General features: G+C 42.7%; 2 protein-coding genes across 3 annotated transcripts in view; one reads left to right on the forward strand and one right to left on the reverse strand.

The window, feature by feature from the left end:
• cacna2d4a (calcium channel, voltage-dependent, alpha 2/delta subunit 4a) overlaps window positions 1-19,403 on the forward strand; it is a 62,720-nt gene that overhangs the window by 23,345 nt on the left and 19,972 nt on the right. The window lies entirely within an intron of this gene.
• lrtm2a (leucine rich repeat transmembrane protein 2a) lies at window positions 1,066-18,609 on the reverse strand. 2 transcript variants are annotated; one of them, XM_058077933.2, is made up of 7 exons: window positions 18,083-18,606; window positions 13,622-13,777; window positions 7,659-7,879; window positions 6,084-6,209; window positions 5,917-6,005; window positions 5,684-5,841; window positions 1,066-3,911 (listed from the first exon to the last, which is right to left on the reverse strand). In XM_058077933.2, the coding sequence occupies exons 2-7, from the start codon at window positions 13,668-13,670 to the stop codon at window positions 3,418-3,420; spliced, it is 1,137 nt and encodes a 378-aa protein (XP_057933916.2). In that variant the 5' UTR covers window positions 13,671-13,777; window positions 18,083-18,606; the 3' UTR covers window positions 1,066-3,417. The 2 variants fall into 2 exon arrangements, with proteins under 2 accessions (XP_057933916.2, XP_057933915.2); XM_058077932.2 differs by having other exon boundaries at window positions 5,917-6,209; window positions 18,083-18,609.

Here is a 19,403-nt window from a genome sequence, read left to right on the forward strand (position 1 = left end):
GTGTGTCCTTAAAGATGGAATAACACTTCTGGCATTTGGGCTTCTCAACTGCTGGAGCCTATCCCAATGGACTTTGGGCAAGAGGCGGGGTACACCCTGGACTGGTGGCCAGCCAGCCAATCACAGGGCACATATAGACAAACAACCATTCACACTCACATTCATACCGATGGACAATTTGGAGTCGCCAATTAACCTAGCATGTTTTTGGGAATGTGGGAGGAAACCGGAGTACCTGGAGAAAACCCACGCATGCACGGGGAGAACATGCAAACTCCACGCAGAGATGGCCGCTGTGAGGTCTAGCTGTGAGGTCTGCATGTTAACCACTCAACCTCTACAATGTCAACCCGTTGGAAATCGCAGGATGTCATTGACCAATTGAACAGTCTGCATCACAGTGTCGTCTTCCAACGAACGCAAAACTCATCACACAGCAGCTTAACACTCAAAAGGCTAGCTAGGAAATATACAATACAAGTACCGATTCATTGTGCAGTGCTGGAGTATGAACAGCCATCCATTTTCCTCACGAGGGTCGCAGGGGGTGCTGGAGCCTATCCCAGCTGTCTTTTCGGGCGAGAGGCAGGGTACACCCTGGACTGGTGGCCAGCCAATCACAGGGCACATATAGACAAACAACCATTCACACTCTCATTCATATCTATGGTCAATTAAGAGTCGCTAATGAACAACACCAATGTAAAAATATCAGAGCCTCATTATATTCTAAATAAGAAGAACGGAGCATGGAGCTTTCTGAAAATGTTGCCCCCAGAACAGACACAGGAATCCAAAGGTAGGTTAGCGGTTGTAATTAAAAAGAGAAGGACAAAAAGGAGATCAGACAAAAAAGGGCACAGATGTGTCGGGGAAAAAAAGCAAGGTGAAAACACTCCAAATGATGAGGAAAGATGTGTCAGGAAGATAAATGGACAACAGATAAAGCCAGAGGAGATGAGAAGGACGGTGTCTTGAAAGAACAGGATAAACATGAACTCCCTGTGTGGGTTTACTCACTCATATTATAACTTCTCTGTGTTTGTCTCATCAAATAGACACAAGTCGGTGTGATATGTTTTTATTCCAGTCAATGCATATGTACCAGGAAATGTTTCTTTTATCATCATCATCATAACAACAACACATCACCATCACCACCACTACCCAGCTTTGGGCAGTGAAAGTACCAAACTAGAATTTATTATTCTTGCACGCACAGGCTATAAGAGCTAAGATACTTAGCTAGCAACAGCACAAGACCTTCAGACCAGGAGGTTTCATGGACAGACTTTGGACCTTACTGTTTATGCAGTTTTACATCAAATTTGTCCAATATGACTAAACATGGCCACGTATTCTCCACCTACTTGGGCAATCGAACCTTGTCAAAACACGAAGCACAATGAAATGAAACGCTAATGAGCAAGAAAACATACACAACAAAGGACAAACATTGGTGCATTGGTAACATGTGGTTTAGGTTAATATAGATATATAACACATGGTTATTATTATTATTATTATTATTACTATTATTACAGCTTTATCAACCGCCAATTAAAATAAGAGGGGACAGAGTACAATATGCAATGAAAGTTTTAAATAAAGTTTTTAAAGTCAATCAAATCCTCTTCCATTGCGTATTGCCTATGGATAGATGGGTGGGGGTGCCTTTTCATATATACTGTAGATAGAAAGATGAATGGAGAGATAAAGGGATGGGTTGGGGGGGTAATAGCAGCATCAATCCCTTGTTAGCTCTTTTAACACACATTAACGCATCCGTAAAGTTGTAGAAAATAAAAGGGGAGAAAATGTAGACAAGGTGATTAGGGAGATAAAGTGCTGGAAAGTCACTAAATGGATCTTTGCGGGAGACTTTGACCCCCCGTGGGTCAAAAAAGATTACATTTTTCAGTGGTACCTTGGTTAAAGTCCACCAAATTTTTTGGTTAACAACCCAAATTTTTGCAAAAAATTTGCCTTGGCTTGTATTCACCCGGTTTGTTTACGCTGCCATGTTGGGTCGCCTGCACAAGACGATTGGCGGCCTTTTAGGATGTTTGTAGCACAGTTGTAGAGCGATACACAATACCACAAACACATGGGCTGCACAAAACACAAAGGCAATGGACCGTACAGAGACAACCATGCAAGACCTCAGAATTTTTCGACTTAAAAATAAGACCATTGTCATTTCAGAGGTGTGTGAATGTGTCGGCGAGGCTCGGTTATCATGATTTTTGCATGTGTTTTGGTTAAAGTCCATTTTGGTTTGAGTAGAACAGACTAATGACTTTAACCAAAGCACCACTGTACCTCAATTTTATGTCAATGTAGGTCCTGAGACGGTCCAGAGAGAAGCTGAAATATCTGAACATCATGTCTGCGGCAAAGCAGTAGATACTGTATGTTGACTCATGAGCTCCAATTAAGTTCAGTTTCTTCCTACTGCTTTTCAGACGAGTGTAAACTTTGTTTAGGTGACTTCTTTGGAGGCGTAGACAAGCCTCAAAACGAGGCGTTTTATCACATTCAATTATCTGCATATTTAAGATGTTTGTATCAGAGTTGTAGAGCGATACACGAAGCCACAAACACATGCCGCACAAAACGACAAAGGCGATGGACCGTACCGAGACAAGCGTGCAAGACCTCCGAATTTTTCGACTTAAATTTTTAAAACCGTTGTCATTTCGGAGGTGTGTGAATGTGTCAAGGCTAGGTTATCATGATTTTTTCATAATTTAGAACTATATTTATTGTCTAAAAAATGTGTTTTGTGTTAACATTTTTGAGTTTCTGGAACATATAACAATATGTTTTGGTTGGAGTCCATTTTGGTTTGAGTAGAACAGACTAATGACTTTAACCAAGGCACCACTGTACATCAATTTTATGTCAATGTAGGTCCTGAGACGGTCCAGAGAGAAGCTGAAATATCTGTCTGCGGCAAAACAGTCGATACTTTATGTTGACTCATGAGCTTCAGTTAAGCTCAGTTTCTTCCTACTCCTTTTCAGACGAGTATAAATGTGATATAATTCAATGTAACTTTGTTTAGGTGACTTCTTTGGAGGCTTAGACAAGCCTCAAAATGAGGGGGTTTTATCACATTCATGTATCTGGACATTGGTCCCATCAACTGCACACTCCATAGTCCCCGGAAACGCCATCATCCATGTTGTGATGATAGTTTGCATATGATAGTCTTGCTGTCTCCACCATGCTGGTTCAGCAGCTGCATCAGTAGGTGGTTAGTAGGCGAGATGACTGCTAAAAAAATATATGCAGGCTTTGAAAGAGGAGAATGAAGGTTGGTGGAACACAGATTGAAAAGGAAGACATGGAAGGATGACTTTCTGTTTCTCCTCCTTGAGCCCTTTAGCTAACTTGTCCCTCGTAGCCTCTCCTCTACGCCACAGAGGAGATCTGCTTCTCCTCCCGATCGTCCCCATCCGCCTCGCCGTCTCCCATGAGCGGCTGCCGCTTCTTCAGCTCCCTTTGGTACTTGGCCATGAGAGAGGCGTAGATGCACCCGTACGCGGCCGCCACCACCATCATGATGCAGACGATGCCGCACACCACGCCGGCGATCACCACCGTGCCGATGGCGCGCCGCACGCTCACAGGCCGGTAGCGGGCACGCACGCAATCCGCAGGAGCCTCTCCGCCACCTCCTCCTCCTCCTCCTGAATTTGTAGAGGAGTCATCACCACCAGAAATTGGTGGTGCACCGCTGGGGTTAAGGTTGCTCCTGCTGCAGGGAGAACTACCACCTCCTCCTACTCCTCCATTCTCATCTTCAAGCTGGAGGCAGTAGTCGAACATTTCCACGGGAACGCCACGGATGTCTCGCCCCCGCAGTTCTTTGGGTAGCGTGCACTCCACCGCGTCCACCTTGCCGCCTGGAGGAGAAAGGACATTTAGTATTAATTGAGAGTAAGCGGAGAAGACAGGAAGTGTGGAAGGAGCACCCGGCGATGAGTCATACCTCACTGAACACACACCTCAGTTTGCTCGCGTCTTATATTTATTTAGCACCAATTCACAACTGGGCTTATCTCCTCATACATCAAAGCGCTTTGGTGACAGAGGCAAGGAAACTAGTGGTGTGTTGGTCGTAAACCAACGGGACAAAAGAACTAAAATACCCGTTCAGTTGCAAATGCTTTTTTTTGGTTGACAGGAGAGTTAGTTCACCTTTCCTTTTGCAGGGCGGGACTATCTGCGTGCTTGCCGGTCTTATCCTATCGTTGCGCCTCGTTCTGTAGGTGGGGGGGGTTAGCTGACTGAAAGACCGAGACCGAGAGATTGACCGTGACTGTCGGTGACCTAGTTCATTCCCGTTCACAAAAAAGAACTAGTTTTTTTGACCTGTTCGTTCATGACCGACACCACTAGTCAACACGTGTTGTTGCGCTGTTGAGTCGGAACGAACGTGAACATGAGTGAACGGACTGACTCAACATGGCTGACCGGGTCTATGCACAGGGGAAGATCACAGGCTAACGACCAATTAACCGAAATGAATGCAATGAACAAAATTAACTGAATTAACGGATCTTTTCACTGAATGAACCGGAATCATCCGGTTCACTGAAATGAACGGTTTTGCTCACCACTATAGGAAACTCTCCCCCCAAAGGAAGATGCAAGTGCTCATGTAAAGCTCTTATAAAAATTAATTAATTCATTAATTTTTTTACCGCTTACCCTCACGAGGGTCGCGGGGGTGCTGGAGCCTATCCCAGCTGTCTTCGGGTGAGAGGCAGGGTACACCCTGGACTCGTCGGCAGCCAATCACAGGGCACTCTTATCAAATTTTTTTAATCAAAATTTCAATTAGGCTGCACGGTGGTCGAGTGGTTAGCGCGCAGACCTCACAGCTAGGAGACCCGAGTTCAATCCCACCCTCGACCATCTCTGTGTGGAGTTTGCATGTTCTGCCCGTGCATGTGTGGGTTTTCTCCGGGTACTCCGGTTTCCTCCCACATTCCAAAAACATGCTAGGTTAATTGGCGACTCCAAATTGTCCATAGGTGTGAATGTGAGTGTGAATGGTTGTTTGACTATATGTGCCCTGTGATTGGATGTCTCCCGGACGCCTCCCTGGTGAGGTGTTCCGGGCATGCTCAGCCGGGAAAAGGCCCCGGGGCAGACCTAGGACACGCTGGAGGGATCATGTCTCACAGCTGGCCAGGGAACGCCTTGGCGTCCTCCCAGTGGGGCTGGAGGAGGTCTGGGCTTCCTTACTGACTCCTGCCCCCACGACCCGGACCCGAATAAGCGGACCATAAACGAATGGAATGGAATAACATTAAAAAGATTTGTTTTTTAAAGTGTACAGATGTTATATCCAACATCTGAACCTAGCATAAAAATAACGGCCTGTCTTTGGAAGGGGTGAAGTTCACCAAGATTGGGGGTTACCGGTCAGAACCAAAGCAGAGGAGAGTGGGAGGAAGAGCGAGGATAACGAAGCGGCGAGGAGATGCAGCTTCATTAGCAGTGCAGCCGAGGCATGAGGCGTTGAGGTGAATGCAGAATTTTTACACATGAGGAGAGAGCAGCTGTACTAAGCCAACGTACCGGACATGGACCATACACGCGCTCCACCCAAATGAGATGGGGGATGATTTCCAATTTCATGCTCCCACGTCATAAATCAAGCGCTCACCTCGGTACAAAAGCCATTCCATCCAGTGCTTGAAATCTCGCAAGTTGCAGTCGCATTCCCAAGGGTTTTGTCCCAGTTCCAGGTGTTGGAGGTGAGCCAGGGGCTCAAACGCTGCCCTTTCCAAACCGTGGAGCCGGTTACCAGCCAGGGACAGCCACCTTTTGCGACATTTGGACTCAAAGTCAACACATTCTAACAATATTTAAGTGCCTTTGTGGCGATATGTGGGTTACCTGAGACTCTGCAACTCGTCCAGGATTCCCAAAGGAACAGACGCTAGACCGTTTAGTGATAGATCCAGACTCTGGAGACCCCCCAAACCCTGCAGAACACATTGAGGCCATTCCTCTCTTAGGTTATCTCTATTTTTACATCCCTCAAGAGTGTATGCAGTGATTACCTGGAAGAGATCTTTGTCCATTACCGTCAGGGAGTTGTTGTGTAGCGTCAGTTTGGTCAGATTGATCATGTCTCGAAATAATCCAGATGGCAAATTGTCAAGGTAGTTGTTGGACAGGTCCAGCTCCTGTGACACATGATGGAACACATCAGGACCATACAGGCTAGAATCCTAAAATCCTAGAAACGATGATGATTAGAACCACTTTGCTGAAGTTGAATATGTTGTATTGTGATTGTTAGCGGAGGTAGCAAAATCCTCAGTTTTCGTACACCCCGGTTTTTGTAGGATTGTGGTTTTTCTTAAAAATGTTGGCAAAAACTTGACCTTGGTTTTCGAACAATATTTCACTTAACGAACTAGTCAGTTTGCTTTTGGAACAGATTGGCTTTGCCGATCTACTTTGGGATGGTCACACTGGACATCGAGTTCCCAGTCTAGCTAGCACTTTCAACTGTTATTCATTGGTGCATATCCCAGCTGTCTTCGATCGAGAGGCGGGGTACACCCTACCCTGAACTGGTGGCCAACCAATCACAGGGCACATATAGACAAACAACCAGTCACACTCACATTCATACCTATGGACAATTTGGAGTTGCCAATTAACGTAGCATGTTTTTGGAATGTGGGAGAAAACCGGGGAGAACATGCAAGCTCCCAGTGTGGGATTGAACTCGGGTCACCTAGCTGCGAGACCTGCATGACAACCACTCTTTCACCGTGCAGCCTACTCTCAACTGTCTTTAGTGAAATATTTGCAAACTTTGAGGGTGGGATTGAACTCGGGTCACCTAGCTGCGAGGCCTGCATGCTAAGCACTCGACTACCGTGCAACCTACTATCAACTGTCTTTAGTGAAATATTTGCAAACTTCGAAGGTGGGATTGAACCCGGGTCACCTAGCTGCGAGACCTGCATGATAACCACTTGACCTCCGTGCAGCCTACTCTCAACTGTCTTTAGTGAAATATTGACAAACTTCGAAGGTGGGATTGAACTTGGGTCACCTAGCTGCGAGGCCTTCATGTTAACCACTCCACACCGTGCAACCTACTCTCTTTTAGTCTTTAGTGAAATATTTGGATTTGCTTTTTATGGGAAACCTTGCCAAGTTTTTTGTACGATTTGGTTTTTGTCGACAACCAAGGTTTCACTGTTAAAAAGTTCGAGAACCACTGCTCTCGAAAAGAGGTAATAATGCTTTCTAACGGCTATTATTGCAGAGTAACAGTGTTGCATAGTAAGTGCTTTGATCTTTCATTAATAGTGCTTCATTGCTTTTTTTGTCCACAAGATTTCCTTGAGGAAAAAGTCCAATAAGCGTTTGGGCTGCAGGAAGTATTAGCTTTGCTAAGCCTAAACAAGTCATGTATTTTGCTGTTTGATTGCATTGAATCCATTTAGAAATGTCTGCAAAAATCCCTTCCCTGGGTGCACATAATGTGCGACTATGTAAAGATTCAAGTGTCAGCTTCACTTGACTTTACCGAGTCTTGGCAGCCGCCCATGCAACATTTTGTCAAACCATCCCTTATTCTTGTCCACTGCAGCAAAAAAAACTTAAACACCAACCTCCAGAGAGGAGAGGTTAGCCAGGGCAGACGCTCCCAGCGAGGCGAGCTTGTTGTTGGCCAGTGAGAGGAAGCGGCTCCCCGGAGGCAGGAGGTGCAAGGGAGGCGGGGAGGTGAGGCCTCTTCCCCCGCAGTCCACCACCAGGCCCTCTGAGGAGCAGACGCAGGGGGCGGGGCACGGGGTGGCCGACTGGAAGAGCGCCACCAGCAGGCAGAGGACAGCTACAAGGGGGGGGGAAAACGGAAAGCTGCGTTAGGATAAGGAGATTTATTTTCTCAATCCTCCATCATTTCACATGCGTTCTCTCCGTGACTGGTTTAGCTTTTGTTTCCATGCGGTCTTATCAGTGTGTGTTGCGTGCATATGCCGAGTGCTCGCAAAGTGTGAGATTAAAAAAACAAAAAAAAACACTCCAGACACAGACATAGCACTTTTAACTTCCACCCGGCGGCAGAATTAATCAGTTGCATCATCTGCATGCGAATTAGCTTGAATATCTCAGCGCGGCAGAGCTCCTTTTTCATCTATATGGACAAACGTATTGGGGAACCAGTTGGTGTTCCAACACGGGACAAAAATGGTGGCCCTTTTTATGAATTTTGACCAATCTTTGTGTTGTGTCCGTTTATAATAGCGTCAGTTTTTGTGTTGGTGAAGCTTGATTAGTACAATCTTAATGGTCCTTCTGGAAATGTGCCCCCCATTTTTTATTATTAATTCTCCATCCATCCATTTTGTACGGGGGGGTGCTCATCCCAGAGGGGGCGTTGGCTATTTCCCATAATCTGCTTTGATGAGATATTGACCTTTTTTCGTAATTTAATTTAATTTAATTTAATTTAATTTAATTTAATTTAATTTAATTTAATTTAATTTAATTTAATTTAATTTAATTTAATTTAATTTAATTTAATTTAATTTAATTTAATTTAATCATTCATTTTCTACCGCTTTTTCCTCACGAGGGTCACGGGGGTGCTGGAGCCTATCCCAGCTGATCGGGAGAAAATGCAAACTCCACACAGAGATGGCTGAGGGTGGGATTGAACTTGGGTTTCCAAGCTGTGAGGTCTGTGCGCTAACCACTCGTCCGCCGTGCAGCCAAGTATGAACATCCAGCCATCCATTTTCTACTGCTTATCCTCACGAGGGTCGTGGGGGTTCTGGAGCCTATCCCAGCTGTCTTCAGGCGAGAGGCGGGGTACACCCTGGACTGGTGGCCAGCCAATCACAGGGCACATATAGACAAACAACCATTCACACTCACATTCATACCTATGGACAATTTGGAGTCGCCAATCAACCTAGCATGTTTTTGGAATGTGGGAGGAAACCGGAGTCCCCGGGAGAGAACATGCAAACTCCACACAGAGATGGCTGAGGGTGGAATTGAATCCTTGTCTCCTAGCTGTGAGGTCCTAACCACTTGACCGCCGTGCAGCCTAATTGAAATTTTGATAAGAGTGCCCTGTGATTGGCTGGCCACCAGTCCAGGGTGTACCCCGCCTCTCGCCAGCTGGGATAGGCTCCAGCACACACCACCCTTCACCCCCCCCACGACCCTCGTGAGGATAAGCAGTAGAAAATTGATGGATGGGATTGGGATGAGATGGGATGGAATTGAACTCTGGTCTCAAGGTCTGCACGCTAACCACCGTGCAGCCTCTTAATTCTCCATAGTCTGGATTTCTCCAGCATATCCATCATGTCGCGTTCCGTCTCCGCCTTCCCCCTTTCATTCCACATCGGATGCACTTCAGCGACATAAGAGCTGCGTATCATCATACATGATAGATAAGAGTCTGCAGATAGCATCTTGTCCTCAGACGTGCCACTGTAGACACAACCTGACCGTGAACCGTGACCGCTAATATCCACTTCCCCCCCCGTGCAAAAAATGACTCACTTCTCCACAGGAGCGAGAGAGTAGAAAATCCCCCCACATGTTCGTTGCGGAAGCTCATGCGAGGGATTTGGCCGCACAGTGGCTTTGAATTTAGCGTCGCAGGTTAGAGACGAGATTTAAGCTGACAGTCGGAGGTAGGAGTTACGCAACTGCGACTTGAGTTGCCGGTTCGGTGTTTAGGATGCAACTTTCCTCGGAATGTGAAAACGTCAAATTGTCATCTCCTCCGTTCCCCCGAATGGCGTCCTTCCTTTCCTCCATGCATGCATCCTTTCTTCCATGCTTTGCCTCCTCTTCTCGTGTTGCTTTCTCCCACTCTCCCTCCATAACTTTCAACATTTATGAGAGGTTTGAGCCGCTCTCATGAAGGAGGAGGAGGAGGAGGAGGAGGAGGAGGAGGAGGAGGTTTGTTTGACTTATTTTAGCTGCAAATCCTCTGCTTTGCTGTATCTTGCAGACAAAGCGAAAGGACGACATGCAGCCTGGTAGGCACGCGAGGCCTTAACAGACGCGTGTTGGGAAAAGTGCCGATTAGTTCATCGATCAAGAGCAGTGTACCTTCGGAACGTCTGCTACGGAATCGGGTCGTAAACACTGGAATGTTTAGCCAGCGTTGTCTTGACAACGAAGCTCGGGGCATCAGCTGTCTGACATTTAATACCCCAAGGGCCCCACCCCCCCACTGGATGACACTGGACCCCGACGACGATGTCATTGCCACGGGTGCTTCTCTTTCCTGGTCGCACGTTACGACAACGGGCCGAGGACTCGCCGCTATCTGATTACGAGCCCTGCCAGCTGTCCTGAGGTCTTAACTCTTTAATTTACAATGAGACGTTCCCGCCATGTTAATGACAAACACAGGATCTTAAAGGAAACATGTGGTCATTAGTGTGTTTTTTTGGCCGTCAATGAAAGATATTCCTCATTTACAAAGCATTGTTTTCCTTTTTATTTTATTATATTATTTTATTTATCGCGACCCTTGTGAGGATAAGCGATAGAAAATGAATGTATGTTGAATTAGCTTAGGTCAAAGGTCAACTAGGTGGTCACCTGCAACGTACGGTGGAGTTTTGATGAGCTGTCAGTATGTCAGTATGGTGTGATGTCAAAGCATCATCCACAAAAGCCTTAAATGAAATATCCTAAAAATGAATAAGGGTGGTTGCCTCTTCCTGTTATATGTCTGTAACATGTGGCAGCGTGTCACAATATTTCCTCTGCATGCTTGTTTGGTTAGCTTGAAAGGCATAAAACACAACACACACGCGCATTTAGAGCACTATCAAAGTCGCAGCTGCTCCACCACATCAACACCTGACAAGGTAATAGCATGTCGCCATAGCAACCCAGGCACCCGGGATGTTTAAGACAGGCGAGAAGAGGCGCTGCCGTAAGCATCCCCCCCCTTCTCCCCCTCGGTTTAACCCACATCATCTCATGTCAGAGCTCCGCAATAATCTCTAATACACACACACACACACAAGCACACGCTGGGGCAAGTTGGAAGGGTTTACACCAGGGATGTTCTACTAATTGTTCTTAGGGGTCCCATTTGGACTTCACCAAATGGCTAATATCATCATGAATTCAATGAGAAGCAGTATGTTCACATGAGTCAAAGATCCTCTACATGACAGGAGTTTTCTGCTCTTTTTAAGATCATCGACAAAGGATAATTATTTCATTCATTCATTCATTTTCCATCGCTTTTCCTCACGAGGGTCGCGGGGGTGCTGGAGCCTATCCCAGCTGTCTTCGGGCAAGAGGCGAGGTACACCCTGGACTGGTGGCCAGCCAATCACAGGGCACATATAGACAAACAACCATTCACACTCACATTCATACCTATGGACAATTTGGAGTCGCCAATTAACCTAGCATGTTTTTGGAATGTCGGAGGAAACCGGATTACCCGGAGAAAACCCACGCATGCACGGGGAGAACATGCAAACTCCACACAGAGATGGCCGAGGGTGGAATTGAACCCTGGTCTCCTAGCTGTGAGGTCTGCGCACTAACCGCCCGACAAAGGATAAAAGATATATTAAAAAAAAGATAAAAGATTCCTCCCCCCTCCATGAGGCCAGTAGTTGTCGATACGATCATGATACTGCAACGGATGAACATTTAAGAGTTCTTCCCTAAAGCTGAACTTTGACCTCCCATATCCTTGGATTAAAGCAATCATCATTCTTATCGCCTCCATCTGCCAAATTCCCTCATTAGCATCCGGGGGAAAAAGCAAGTGATGCCATGGAGCACTCAGCAACGGAGTGATTGAACATATTGCGACGCTCTTCGGAGCCCTTTAGATGAGATGAGATGCTTAGACGCTTTCTCTCGCCGTCCCCTCCCGCATGTCGGCTGGCACGAGAATCCCAAGCCGAGCTCATTTAGGGGAGGATTTGACGCCATGAGTGGAGTGAGGCGGAGTAGAAGACGATAGATATCATTCACACGTGCCAGCCAAGGATATGAAATGGGGGGAGTTTTGGCAGGGCGATCGTCGCCTCGGGGTTGCCATTGACTTCATTGCAGGGAGGTTGATATTCCTAAGAGGTTTGGGTAATTTAGACTAATGAAACAGAAATGACTGGAACATAAGCTTTATATACAAAATAGATCCCACATGCAGTAACACGCTCCACAAAAATGGCCGACTCGATGAGATGGAAAACAAAAAAATATAAGCATGATTGGGTGTATCTTTTAAAACATATAAACATAAAGTTGAGTTCATTCATTCATTTTCTACCGCTTATCCTCACGAGGGTCGAGGGAGATGCTGGAGCCTACCCCAGCTGTCTTCGGGCGAGACAGCCAATGATATGTATGTTTTTTTCTACCTAATTATGCATTTCTGGCCTTGTGCGACTTTACTCCAGTGCGACTTATGTATGTTTTTTTCTACCTAATTATGCATTTTTGGCCTTGTGTGACATATACTCCAGTGCGACTTACGTATGTTTTTTTTCTACTTAATTATGCATTTTTAGGCCTTGTGCGACATATACTTCAGTGCGACTTATGTATGTCTTTTTCTACCTAATTATTCATTTTTGGCCTTGTGCGACTTATACTCCAGTGCGACTTATGTATGTTTTTTTCTACCTAATTATGCATTTTTGGCCTTGTGCCACTTATACTCCAATGCGACTTATGTATGTTTTTTTCTACCTAATTATGCATTTTTGGACTTGTGCCACTTATACTCCAATGCGACTTATGTATGTTTTTTTCTATCTAATTATGCATTTTGGGCCTTGTGGTACTTATACTCCAGTGGGACTTACGTATGCTTTTTCTCCCTAATTATGCATTTTTGGCCTTGTCCGACTTATACTCCAGTGCAACTTATGTATGTTTTTTTCTACATAATTATGCAATTTTAGCCTTGTACGACTTATACTCTAGTGCGACTTCTGTATGTTTTTTTCTCCCAAATTATGCATTTTTGGCCTTGTGCGACTTATAGTCCAGAAAATACAGTAAATGAGTAGATTGCTGTATATTGGAAGATATTTTTCATTGTGCTTTTGAAAAAAAAAATGTTGCATTCTTGTAGAGCCAATCTTCTAAAAACATGCATGTTAACTTAAGTTCATTGGCCACTCTAAAATTGCCCATATGAACGTGCGTGAACAGGACTTGTAAACATTAACACCTCAGTTTGCGTCTGCTTTATGCCTCGTATGCAGATTTTGTCAGGTTACATCAAAGCAAACGCGTATATAAAAGGAGGAAAGATGAAAGGATAGATGAGGATAGGAAAGGAAACAAGCTGGAGGCCGTTGTCTGCCTGCTGTTTGGCATCCAGGCACTGATACTGTGGAGTAATGTGGCATTTCATGGGGGGATTTAGCTTATGGCCACTGCATGTTCAGTGCCCTTATCCTGTGTGTGTGTGTGTGTGTGTGTGTGTGCACATGTGTGTGTGTGTCTAAGTATTCCGAGCACGCCAACGTAAGCAGCTGTCAAAACAGTCCGCTCCACCACACGTGCACTTGGGAGTATAATAGATGGGATCAATCAGAGCGGCAACGTAGCCTACCAGGTCCGGACGCCCCGACGCCCCCGGGGGAGTGGCTGTGAGGGGCCATGGCGCACAGCTTCCTCTGATGGAGAGGCGGTGGTAGTGGGAGGTGTCAAGCGGCCATGCCTGTGGCCTCCGCAAGGGTGGCGAATGCGGCTTGCTGGGCCCAAACACCTAAAAAGAGAGGAAATGAACTTGAAAGTGAGTTTGAATTAATTTATATTTGAAGTTGCTATTAGGATTAATTGATTAATTACGTATGCAAATTAGACAAACAACCAATCACAAAGAGGAGACAGCAACAGCAAATAGAAGTTAAAATACTGTACATTCATGGTTGGAAGTGATTGATGGTTGGCCTCCCCTACGGTAATGCATGCTAGCATACATGTTAATACCGATAGTGGCTTTAAATACATACATATTTATGTACGTATACATATAAACATGTAAACATATATACCTTTTTTTCCTAAATAAAACCGATCAAAATGTCGTCTGCATCCTTTGGCGGTTGAAAAAGTTTGGGCATCATTCAATTTCTTCTTTTATAATATATTAATTTTATTGACTATTTATTATTGTTTGTTGTTTTAATTTTTTTAATAATTGTAATTATGTTATAATAATATAATATAAAATATTATGCAATAGAATACATAAATATATAAAATAACATAGTACTTAATAGTAATAATAAAATATAATAATAATGAAAAATGTAATCATTTAATTTTATTATAATTTATTATGTTATAATAATATAATATATTATATAATATTATGCAATAGAATACATAAATATATATAATAATGTAATAGTTAATAGTAATAATAAAATATAATAATAATGAAAAATGTTATCATTTAATTTTATTATAATTTATTATGTAATAATAATATAATATAAAATATACAATATTATGCAATAGAATACATAAATATATATAATAACGTAGTAGTTAATAGTAATAATAAAATAAAATAATAATGAAAAATCATTTCTTTTTATTATAATTTATTATGTTATAATAATATAATATAAAATATTATACAATATTATGCAATAGAATACATAAATATATATAATAATGGAGTAGTTAATAATAATAATAAAATATAATATTAATGAAAAATGTAATCATTTCATTTTATTATAATTTATTATGTTATTATTATATAATTTAATTAATTGTCCTTAAATGTTTGTGCCACTTTTTAAAGAAATGGTCAATTAGAATTTATGTTTTTTAATTCAGGCTTTGCTACACGTCTGAAAACAAAGCTTAGCCAACTATTCGGAAGTCGGCTCCAGACGTTGTTTAATTGCGTTGTTTTTTTCCCAGGGAATAAGCGAACCAAGTATGAAATGTGACTGTAACGTTAGCATTAGCTATGTCCGTCTTGCTTGGCCCAAACCAGAAGATGTCCCACTCACCTTGCCCTTAAACATTTTTGGGCCTCGCCATGACATCATGGCTATTCCCAGAAAGCTTTTTTTACCAATTTGACCCACGCCCATGTGCAGATTCACACACCGCCACACGTGTCAATGCTTGCCAGTCAAAGTCAGTCGGGCATTGAGGAGGTTGGGAATCAAATGACACCTCCTCCTGGCTCCTCTTTCCTTTGCTATGCTCTCTTCCAGTTCTCTCCAGTTCTCTTCTCTCTGGGATTTATAGCGTCTTGCTGTGAGCCTTGATGTCACACACTGAAACCATATTGGACTAAACCTTTACTATGTCGACACTCAGTGTCAACATCCATTTATATAATAAATGCACGTTTTTTTAGTGTTAATCAGCAATTTGCGTAATCTGTCTCTCGTCAAATCAGCCGCAAAAACCTTTTGATTTCTAAGCGTCAGGCATTAACCCCCCCCCCCCCCACCCCATTTGCCTAATTGATCACATTTAATCATCTAGCGACATGCCTACACACCGTGAAAAAACACTTTTTAACTGTTTCTGCCCCATTTCCCGCCAAAATGTGACCCACCTGCGCACACGGGCGGGAGCGGCGGGATCACTTTGTCCACGCAATCGACATTGCCGCAGATCGATATTCTTATTCCAGCCAGAAGACGACACACACACACACACACGGGTAAACCACTAACTACGTGACGATAGCTCGACACGTGTGCGTTGACAAGCGAATGAAAAATATGCGCTCACATTTGCTTCCATGACACTTGTGTTGTGGACGTCCATACGCACACATACACGCATAGCATCGGGCTCATGTGACTCACACTTGGACACAAAAGGTCAATGCCATGTTCACTGTGCAATTGTTGTCACGTATAACAGCATAACATAGCAATGTCCCACCTCCAAACATACATATACTGTATTTCAAATACCATATATATAGGTGTGATGTTTATTTGAGTCCAATAGACGGTGTAAAAAAATTGTGCATAGTAAACATTTTTATCTTATTTCTCTGCTGTTTGAGGGATGGTGTTTATTTTGCTACAATGGAGTGTGTAAAACATTACAAAACTGCGCAGTCTACTTCCCTAAGTTAATGATGTTTACACTGTGAACTTACACAGCAAACTATCTATATATACTATATAGTATTATTTTAGGTGTGGTATTTATTTTGCTCCATTGGAGGGGGAAACTATTAGAAAACATTCCAAAACTGCACACTCTACTTCCCTAAGTTAATTATATTTAGAGTGTGAACTTGCACAGCAAACTATCTCTATATATACGGTATTATTTGAGGTGTGGTGTTTATTTCGCTCCATTGGAGGGTGAAAAGAAAACTATTAGAAAACATTAAAAACTGCACACCCAACCTCCACTAAGTAGATTATGTTTAGGCTGTGAAGTTGCACAGTAAACTATCTTTATATATACAGTATTCTTTGAGGTGTGGTGTGTATTTCGCTCCATTGGAAGGTTATAACTATTAGAAAACATTCCAAAACTGCACACTCTACTTGCCTAAGTTAATGATGTTTAGACTGTGAACTTGCACAGCAAACTATCTCTCTCTATATATATGGTATTATTTGAGGTGTGGTGTTTATTTCGCTCCATTGGAGGGTGAAAAGAAAACTATTAGAAAACATGAAAAACTGCACACCCAACTTCCACTAAGTAGATTATGTTTAGGCTGTGAAGTTGCACAGTAAACTATCTTTATATATACAGTATTCTTTGAGGTGTGGTGTTTATTTTGCTCCATTAGAGGGTGCAAACTATTAGAAAACATTCCAAAACTGCACACTCTACTTCCCTAAGTTAAATATATTTAGATTGTGAACTTGCACAGCAAACTATCTCTCTATATATACAGTATTATTTGAGGTGTGGTGTGTATTTTGCTCCATCGGTGGGTGAAAACTGTTAGAAAACATTCAAAACTGCACACCCAACCTCCACTAAGTAGACTATGTTTAGGCTGTGAAGTTGCACAGTAAACGATCTCTATATATACAGTATTATTTGAGGTGTGGTGTTTATTTTGCTCCATTAGAAGGTGCAAACTATTAGAAAACATTCCAAAACTGCACACCCAACCTCCACTAAGTAGATTATGTTTAGGCTGTGAACTTGCACATCAAACTATCTCTACATATACAGTATTATTTGAGGTGTGGTGTTTATTTTGCTTGATTGGAGGGTGAAAACTATTAGAAAACATTTCAAAACTGCACACTCTACTTCGCTAAGTTAATTATGTTTAGACTGCGAACTTGCACAGCAAACTATCTCCATATATACAGTATTATTTGAGGCTCCATTTGGGGAGGGCAAAATATTAAGAATCATTACAAAAACAGCGCACCCAACCTTTGCTCAGTAAATTATGTTTAGAAGTTTATGAAGTTGCATGGTAAACTTTTTTTTTTTGCTATTTGATGTATGGTGTTTATTTAGCACACTGTACCTTTGCTCGGTATGTTAAGACTTCAAGTTGCATAGTAAACAATATTTATTTTATTGTTAATTCCGGCATTGTGTTTATTTCCCTAAATTGAAGGGAGAAAATTATTTATTAACATTCCACAAATTTCTCACCCAACCTCTGCAAAGCAGATCATTTTTAGACAAAGAAGAAAATTATCTCTGTTTTTGTTGTATTATTTGAGGTGTGGTGTTTATTTTGCTAGATCTTATGGGGCAAAATAATATCAATGCTGCGCACCCTACCTCAGCGCCGTAGATGTTTTTATTTTGCTAAATGCTAGAGATAATCATAATAAAATGATACCAGAACTGAACACTATTGTTGATATGATTATAGTAAATACAGGTTTATGTTGGATCATTAGATTATGCAGAAATAAAATCAACCTTTATGAACAGAAAAAAAACTTACTTCAAGTGTGATGTAATGAAGAAATATTTCAAAGTTAAGGGCACCATACATTAGCTATGCATTGCAAACTACTGCAATATATTTGCAGACATAATCAATGTCAATATCAATGTTAAGCGACGTGTGTGTGGGACTCACCTCTGGACTAAATATTTCAGAGCCTTACAGCGACATCACTCACGGAAAAAAAATATCCCTATAATTTAAGGCAAGCAGTTATAGAGAAAACGGGAATCCATATGTTGAAAATCCTGCAGGAAAAAAAAAACAAGAATAATCCTTCTTTATGTATAAAGACAATCCCCCTGCTTGCATTCGGAGCTCTTGGAGATGAAGGGAATGAGGGATTGTGGAAGAACGAGAGGAATCTAAGAAGGGATGGAGATGGTTTAATCCACGTCTTCCAGTCCGATCCTTGCTGGAATGAGACGTCCAATGCCGTCCTCCATTCCGAGACGTGTGTGTGAGGAGAGAGGAAGAGAAGGTGCTGGCGTCACGCTCCGGCTTTGTGATTCCTGCACACGTCCGAGGTTGTGTGCGTCTACACTTGTTTTTTCCAGTGTGCCCGCCTCCCTATGCCTGTGCAGTCGTGCGTGTGTGTGTGTGTGTTGTCAAATATAGTAACGCTTGTGTGTACGCCGCCTCTGTCTGCCCCTCAGCTCTCGCTCTGTGTCACAAGAGAGGATGACGGGAGGTGGAATGCTTGGACATGGAGAAAGTGGATATAAAGATAAAGTAGCAAGGAGGGAGGGGCACAAGGAGCGGAGGAGAGGGTGGGGGTGTCATCAGCTGATTCCAGCCAAGATGAGAATCTCCCTCTCGGCCACATGGGCTTTTCTCCTCCATCCATTTTTTTCCCCCTCCCTCTCACGTCTCCCATTATTTTCATTCTATTGCCGGTGGCAGCTGTCGTAAAGCTGGCTTTTAGAGTGTGTGTGTGTGTGTGTGTGTGAGAGCCACAAATTACCTTACCTTGGAATGAATAATTACAATCATCTCAATTTCAATGCACACTATATTATTTTTTTGTTATTTTGTAGGCGTGGGTGTACAGTACCAGTCAAAATGTTGTGGACAATTTCTCAATGTCTCAAAAAAAATTTGACTGGTACTGTACTTGGTGTTTAATCGAGGTATGGCATGTATTTGATGGAAATATTCCAGAGGAGTCCATTATATTTTAGTTATTTTGCTAGTAAGAAAATATTAAAAATAGTCCACAATTGCAAACCACCATCATAAATATATTGTTATGGTTGTCCGACAGTTTCAATAAAAACTGCACACCATACCTCCACTAAATATATTATATCGACATGATGAGCAGTTACATAGTAAAGGTCCTTCATTTCACATTTTTGTTGTTATTTGAGATGTGTTTTTTTTACGAATTGGCGAAATTGGCTTTTTATTGGGGTGTGGCATCTATTTGATCAAAATCCAATAAGTTATTTACACT

The sequence above is a fragment of the Doryrhamphus excisus genome, linkage group LG2 (genome assembly GCF_037039965.1).
Source record: "Doryrhamphus excisus strain RoL-2023G ecotype Guam linkage group LG2, RoL_Dexc_Guam_v1.1, whole genome shotgun sequence".
Lineage (NCBI taxonomy): Eukaryota > Metazoa > Chordata > Actinopteri > Syngnathiformes > Syngnathidae > Doryrhamphus > Doryrhamphus excisus.